We start from the raw sequence: 7,801 nt of genomic DNA on the forward strand, positions 1-7,801 counted from the left end.
AAGCATTTCTGAAAGTGATTTTAAAAGATGAACCAATGTCCAAGCTCTCCGCCTTCTGTATAGCTACACCTCATTTGACACGTGAATTTCAAGGAAACATGACAAATGGAGAGTAGGACAAATCCAGTATTTCAGCAACAGTATAGCGTTTCAGTAAGTTCCCATGAGGAATATGTTATGGAAAAATACAAGAAAAAATTAATCACAATGTAACATTGACCAACGTTTTGACATTCAAAACCAAAACTGTAACTAGGAGGGAAAAAATACCATCTGGATAAAGAGAGAGGCTTTTGAAACCTTCAACAACAATTTAACCTTTGGTCGTAACTTGGTAAGACATCCGAAATTGGGTGACATGAAACTCAGATGTTCACAGTGCACGGGGCCAAAGGAAGTGGTCAGGCCTCAGCATTTATAAAAAAAAAATGTTAAAAAAAGTTTGTGACATGAGACCTCTCTCATCCACCCAGCTCACAAAAAATAATTGGCAGCAACCAGAGGATGTACTTTGTCCTGTGACACTGCCTGAAAGCTCCAAGCACCCACATCTGCAACGTAACAGGGACACAGCTGGGGCTTTTAAGCTGCAGCCTATGTTTTAAAGTATTTAAGCTCAGAGATAATCAAGAAGTACCTGTTCTTAGACCAGTAACATGTCTTCAGCACATCTGTAAAGGTAAACGATGCCGATTAAACTTCTGTACATACTTGTGACTTTCCGAAACAGGAACGTCCCTTTTCCTTCCATAAGTCTTTCTGCTTTTACAAGTCAGTGCCTCTCGTAAAACAATCACCTGATAAGAGCAGCACAATAGCACGTACTCCCATAGAGAAACCAGAACAATGGATTAAAAAGCAAACCACACTTCAGCAAATTAGTCATTTGCCTCTGAATGAGAAAGAAGAAAAAACATCTCCATTCATCGGTTCTACACAGTTAGCAAGTTAATCAAGGTTCCCAAAACGTTCATTTTCAAATACTGAACATTTTTATCCTTAAACCTGTCTAAGGATAAATAAATAAAACCTGAAATCTCTATTTCAGGTTTCAGTTTAAAGCAATGCCACTGAGACAGTGTCATTTTGCATGACAGATAAGGTGCAATACTCAAGTAAGAGCCCAAGACACACTTTAAGAAGCATATTTTAAAAAAGGACAATAGAAGGGAATGAGAGGGAGGTGCCCTTCTTCCAGATTAAACTGCATAAAAGCACGGAGCTAGTTCTTTGGGCTGATAATTTGTTTTGTAAACTGCTCTAGAAATCAAGTCATATGATGGCGCTTTGATGAGTTCAAACAAGGGCATTGAGGAAGCTCTGCGCAGAGAGCTCTGACCACAAACTCTTGCTGTGCACAGGACACACCATCATAAGCAAAGCAGTTTTCCCAGGATGAGGCTAATCCTGTGCACTCCTGGCATGCAGTATTGCTTGTGGCACGGTGGCGTGTCCTTGCACTCTCTCCCCTGGAAAGTACCCCTCGGGACCCTGTGTTGGCTCCCAAGTTTTTCCCATCTTCCTTAAATAATGCTGGAGCACATCTACAAAAAAAGAAATTGATACAGGGAATTAATACTAGACCTAAAGCCCCCATGGGGCATTAAACTCTCACACGGTCTCTGCACAAAGATCTTTCTTCTGCTCCTCCAGCTTGCCTGCAGGAACTAGGCGACTCTTTCCTTTCGGGAAGGGGCAGTGCCATAACAATGCAACACTCCGTCAACACGTACCCTCAGCTGCAAGAAGAGTTAATACAGTCAGCAGGACTTGGTCAGATTGCACAATGACCTCCTGGATGTTCTAGCAGCCAGACACTGCCAGGGCATACCTAAATATTAAAAAAAGACAGGCTGAGCTACGTACCAGTACCGTATGCAATCGGATTAAACTTGGTAACTTCTGGGCAGGTAGAGAATCGGAAGCACCGATCAGCAAATAGAGAACCTCACCAGGGCCCACTTTAAAGCGTCCAGATTTTAAGAACATGAAAAAAAGCCCAGCAAATGTCAAGTTTCCAACAAGCCTGAAGAATGTTCCCTTGAAAGCGCTGCAGTCAGCCCTCACAAGAGGGGACAGAAAGGTTCAACCCAATTTGCAGCTCTTCTATCTGAGAGATTCCCAAGATAAATCACTCACCTCTTCCTCCAAACGGCCTGTTAGAAAATCTCATGCTGCTGTAAATTTAGTTTTTAAGAGATAAGAACTATACACAAGAAGTGGCTAAGTAATATTTTAGCTTGAATAACAATGCTGTATTTCCACAAATGGCTGCTTTGCACACAAATCTACCTTTCCAAAGAAATATTGGTGCGCCAGCCATCAGGAAAGATTTCTCTTAATATTTTCCTCAGAATAAAATAAGAAGCAGACAGGCTTTCTTTTCTTAGCTACGATTTCTATGCTTTTTACACCACGCAGAACTTTTAGGATAAAATTATATGTAAGATGTAACCAGAGGATCCCAAACTGGCAATCAAAGAGCATCCAAGACGCAAGGACTGGCACGAAAAGAGTGACCACCGCCCTTCTGCCCCCCACACTGGCTACCAGAAGGGGAGGAAGGTTTCCTCTTCAAAAGAGCTTCTGCAAACCTCTACATTGATCACGCAGTGGAGATAAATTACACTATTTTACTGAGCTTCCCTGCTCCCCAACAAAAAAGACGCTGCTCCTCTTTTTCAGCTTCAAGGATCAGTAGGCATCTGCCACAGGTAACAGAAAGCCAACTTCCATTGGATTTTGTTGCCTGCTCAGAGGTAACAAGAAAAACACAACCAAACAACAACAAAGTCCCTGCTACCCAAAACCTGTAAGACACATCAGCATTTGCTCTTCTGCAGGTCACAGAAATGAAGCCACAGTGATGCCACAGAATACACGTGGGGACATTAAGAAAAAACAAAGTGTTTTTTTTCATGCTAGCTCAGTACAAATGTAAGATCTACTATGCTTCAAACTGTACAGAAAAAAAAAAGTCAAAACCTCAGCCACAAAGGGGTCCTTTGTTTGTATTCAGAGAGCTAATTCTGTAAGCAGACGGGCAAGAAACAGTCACAGGTACTGGAAAGAAGAGCAAACATTTCCTAGGACAGCAGCTTGCCAGGCAGGCCTGAATATTTCCAGCACTCGGTAGCAGTAGGTGTTCTGAAATTAGTTCAGGGATAAGAGATCCAGCCAATCTGCTTCATAAAGCTCCTTCCCATTTCCTTTCCTTGACATTTCCCAATGGCAAAAAGAGCTGTCGAGGTACTGACCAAGCAGGTTCCCAGAATGTAATTAAAATACAGTATTTTCCACGTTAAAGTCATTAGGACTGAATAAGAATATGAGCAATTATACAGCACCTAACCTGTTTTTCAACGTTTTTAAAAGATTTAAAAAGAGAAGACGGCTAAGAACTACCACCTTTCCAAAGCATTACATTTATAGCAATAAAGTTACCTTTGCAAACTGAACTACTTTAAACTGATTTCTGCCTGTGTCCACAAGTCCCACATTACTTAACATTTCCAAACTGAGCAGGCCATGTCAGTAACCTTATCCAACAGCTTCTGAACTTCAAGGAGAAAAGGTACTTTCCATGTAGCTCATGTGGGCAAAGACAGCGGGCACCTACCCTTTTAGGTTTCTATTTTCTGGAACCAGCACAAGAGCACTGTTAAGGGCCACGGGAAGAAAACAGCTCCTCTGAATAATTTTTCTTCTTGCACACAACAGAAAATTTAGCTTGTCTTTTGGTAAATGACGCTCAGACACGCAATGCCATCATGCATGGGTCAAAAGTAACAGAAGGGAAAACCTATAAACTTTTACAAGCATTTACACTCCTGGATGCCAGCACAAGCAACATGCAGAATTGAGTAATAAAAAAAGAAAGTCACCTGAAAATAGGTAAGTTAAACCTTTCTATAACACACTTGTACACTTGTCCCTACTTTCCTCCTGGAAAGAACTAGCTGATAAAGCAGAAGCCTTAAAGAAGGGTAGCACATTTGTACGTTCGAGGAGAAAGTTCACCTGGACAAATGAACTGCAGTTACAGTATTTTAGGATAACGAACCCGTACAAGCAGCAGACTATGTGCTGCCCCCCCACACAACAAAAAGGTGCAGGAAGGCGAAATTACACAACAACAGCATCAGGTGTTTTGTAGGCATCACAAGACCCCAGAAAAGAACTCCATTAAGAAGACAACACGAAAGTGACAGTGTTTTACCCATTTTCCATTTATAAGAAGGCACTCCTCAGCAGACCTCGGCAGGATCCAGTTGCTCACTCATTCACTCAGCCTACATGAGGCAACGCTCATGTGCTCTGCAAGAAAGTTCCTCCTGTCCTTGAGATGAGGATGTCCCTCCGCTATACTCACACGTCAGCTCCTAAAGAGACCTCCTAGAGGTCCTGCAGGATCTAAGCGCTTCTCAGCGGCTCGTGCTAGCAGAAATACCACCCGGTATCAGCGGCTTCATCGAGATCCACACCCCCCGGCTCTGCTGCTGCCCAGATTGGCAGGGTCAGAGCCAAGCGTCCTCCTCCTGCTGCTCCCAAATGTCAGACCCGAGCCAAACCGTGCCGGCCCTCAGCTCGGATTCCAGGCGAGGGGCTGTAGCGTCAGCGGGCTTCTTCTCCGCTCAGGGATGAAGGAAAGCGGTGTTTGCCGTTGGGTTTCCTTACTGAAAGAGGACGCACGCAGGTGCTGGCCGGAGCGGGTTCCTGGAGCCCCTCCAGCAGAGGAGGGATTTAAAAGCGCTGCCACGGGTACGAGCGCATCTCGTCCCGCAAGGACCGCTTGTACCAAAACCCACGGCGGGGAATCACCACGTTTCTGGCCAAAAACATCCCCGTACTTATCTTCCGAACGGAGCACGCCACGGAGCTGTGCGGAACACCCAAGGGTACCGAGGGCTGCTCCCCTGCGGGGCTACAGCGAGCACCGACACGGGGAGCCACGGAGAGGGAAAAACAGGTTAAAATCCTGACAAAACGGGCACGGAGGTGCCCACACACTACGAGCTCCTGGAGTACCAGCAGACACCTCTAGACCCCCCCGCATCACGACAACCCTCCCCCCTATCGCGACACCTCCATATCGCGACACCCACCGGGAGCCCCCTCCCCGTCTCCTCACCAGAAGAAAGTGTTGGTGCCGTCGTCGTACACCTCGGACTCGGTGCTGCGGCGCGGGCCAGGGCCGTCGGGCTGCTCCTCCAGGGCGGCCTTGCCCAGCGCCCCGCCGGGGCCTCGGCGCTCGCCGCGCCTCATGGCGGCCACGGCCGCGCGTGCCCGCCCGCCGCGGGTGCGCGCAAAGGCCGCGCTCGGGAGAGGGGAGGGGAGGGGAAAGGGCGGGGCGCGCCCCCGGCGAGGTGCGCGGGGCCGCGCGCAAGCGCACAGCGGGGAGGGAGGGAGGAGGCTCCCGTTGCCATGGCGACCGTGCGGCCTGAGGGAGGCATGGCGCCGCGGTGCCCCTCGGGGTGGTTCCCTCACGGGCAGCGTCCTGCCACCCCCGGGGCTGCCCCCGTGAAGGGGTTGTGTCGCCCAACACGTCGCACTCCTCCCTGGGGCCCTTCTGTGTCTGTCATGGCTTCCTCCTTCCCCGCAGGCACCTCAGGAAGCTGTCCTCTGGGGGCAATTCCTGTGGGTGCAACGGAGGAAGGTGGAGGAAGAGGCCCCCAGGCATCTTGTCCCTGCCCGTGGAACTGGATGGTCACTGAGGTCCCTTCCAACCCCAGCCATTCCATTGTATGATCACACCCCACACAGGTCACTTCACAGGTGTCACTTCAAAAGTCACTCTGTTATCCTCGCTGCCGAACACAAAGTGCAGCACCCCCGGAGCAAGAAGTTCACAAAGTTTGTTGAAAACAGGGTGGGAGAAGGGAACTGTGGCCAGGTGAAGGCTCAGCAGGGTTTCAGGCTGTTGACTCTGTTCAGGTGGCAGTTTCAGCGCGAGCATCCCCAACGCCATCAGGAATTCCTGCCTGATCCTTGGTGAACGCGCCTTGAGCTTGTGAAACCTGAAAATATTCTTTGTTGGGGGTGTTGTTACAGCTCACTGTGGCAGGCATTTGCTTTGTCTGCAGGAAAAACAAAACAAAAACAATTGGGAAAACAGCCCTTTCAGCTGTGACAGGACAGCGTTATGCTAAGAGTACACGAGTACATCTCAGCTTCTGTAGACAGAAGCAGTATTGTAGCAGTACTTGATGCTCAATTTCTGTATTTTTTGACAAAAGCAATGAAAGAATGATAATTAAAGAAAATGGCTTATGTTTATACTTACTCGCCTGAATTATCCGGGGACAAGTGATCCTTGCCAGACTGTTCTGCAGCTTTCAAGGAGCCCAGAGTGTGCACTCCAGTTCCTTCCACCCCTGGCATCCTGGTTGTCCCAGCTCCTTGCAGATTGAAACATTAACTATTTATAATCAGTTTTGCATTTGCAAAAGTGGCAGCATTTTGCTGGCAAAGCTTTCCGTTTCCAAATGGGCAGCCTGACCAGGGCTAGTGGTCGTACGGGAGCCACCTGCTCGCTTGTTCAGACACACATGGAGACATTTCTAGACAGGCAAGTCCAGATGCATGATTTGGGTGCTCCCACACCCTCAAGCTTGCTGTATTCTTATTCCTCCTTGACCCCCTCATGGGGTCTCTTACCTGCAGCAGAACATCCTGAGCTTTCCAAACTCATCATGAGGATCAGGCTCTTCAACCAAAACAAACCCAAACATGAGATACTGCTCCTGGCCTGTGGGTAGGGAGACCTTTCTTTCCAGCAAGATGCTAGAGCCATCCTGGTGCTTTCTGTGTTAGCAGACACCACATGGGAGAAGAAAACCCTGCAGGAGCAAAGAAGGGAAGCCAAGGAAGAAATGAGGGAAAATATTTATGTGACTGCGAAGGAATGAGCTAGCCGCGTGATGGCAGCAGCTAGCTAGGCAAAGAGCAAGGAGTGCGCGGGGTAATGGGCAGCAGAAATTGCTTGTAACCACCAGCTAAGAGCTATTAGAGCCATTTGCGTATGAAAGGAGCTTTGCTGGGTTGGCAACGCTACCATTCTGCTTATTTTCTCTCTTGTTAAAGACAGAGCAAGTCTGTGTAGCTGCCACACCTGAGCAAGAAGGATTCAACCAAAGATTCTCCAAGAAGGTTGAATACTCCTGCCCTTTGAGAAGAAAACAATTCTGCAGGTACACTTCTGGCTACTGCAGTCTCCTACTGACCTGAAATGCCCTCTCTCTCCTGGCAGCCCCACTATGTTATTTGAGACCTGGGGGCCCTTAGCCTGTTCCAAGAGATGCCACCAGCTCCCACTGCAAAAGCAAAGGCTGCGGTCACACAGCTTTGTGTCACATTGGGAACATCCACCACATCTCACAAAGGAAACCTAAACAAGCTCTACATTAGTGTCCCTTTCTGCCCAGCCTAAAGCCCTGATGTGCAAAACAAATTAAATACACACAGTACTCACCAAGCAGCAGCTGACGCAGCTTTCTGTAGTCATTGCAAGCACTGAGTCAAGTCCAAGCCTTCTGGGCACTTATGGACTCCTACCTCCCTGTGTCTGTTGACATGGGCCCATCACCACTGCTTTGGGCCTTCAGGACAGGCAGAAATTCTCCAGGACCCAGCGTTTCGGAGGGTCTTTTTTTCGAGGAGCTACAGCTCGTGGGCCTGGTACAGCTGGAAGAAATGCACAAGAGGCTAAAACTGTACAGCCAGAGCAGAAGTTAGAGCTGATGGCAAAAAATGCAGGTTGGGAAGTGCAGTCAGGACTTTGGAAGAAGCTTTTTCATGAGGA

At 48.0% G+C, this 7,801-nt stretch overlaps 1 protein-coding gene across 2 annotated transcripts in view; it reads right to left on the reverse strand.

The window, feature by feature from the left end:
* PTDSS2 (phosphatidylserine synthase 2) overlaps window positions 1-5,312 on the reverse strand; it is a 40,585-nt gene extending 35,273 nt beyond the window's left edge. Inside the window, exon 1 of one of the 2 annotated variants that reach the window (XM_040558153.1) lies at window positions 5,132-5,312. In XM_040558153.1, the coding sequence (XP_040414087.1) occupies window positions 5,132-5,265 (134 nt within the window). In that variant the 5' untranslated portion in view covers window positions 5,266-5,312. Of the gene's footprint in view, window positions 1-4,219; window positions 4,875-5,131 lie in introns of those variants that run through there. The other variant, XM_040558154.1, reaches the window with a different exon arrangement.
* Between the last annotated feature and the right edge of the window lie 2,489 nt (window positions 5,313-7,801).

The sequence above is a fragment of the Cygnus olor genome, chromosome 5 (assembly GCF_009769625.2).
Source record: "Cygnus olor isolate bCygOlo1 chromosome 5, bCygOlo1.pri.v2, whole genome shotgun sequence".
Taxonomy (NCBI): Eukaryota; Metazoa; Chordata; class Aves; order Anseriformes; family Anatidae; genus Cygnus; species Cygnus olor.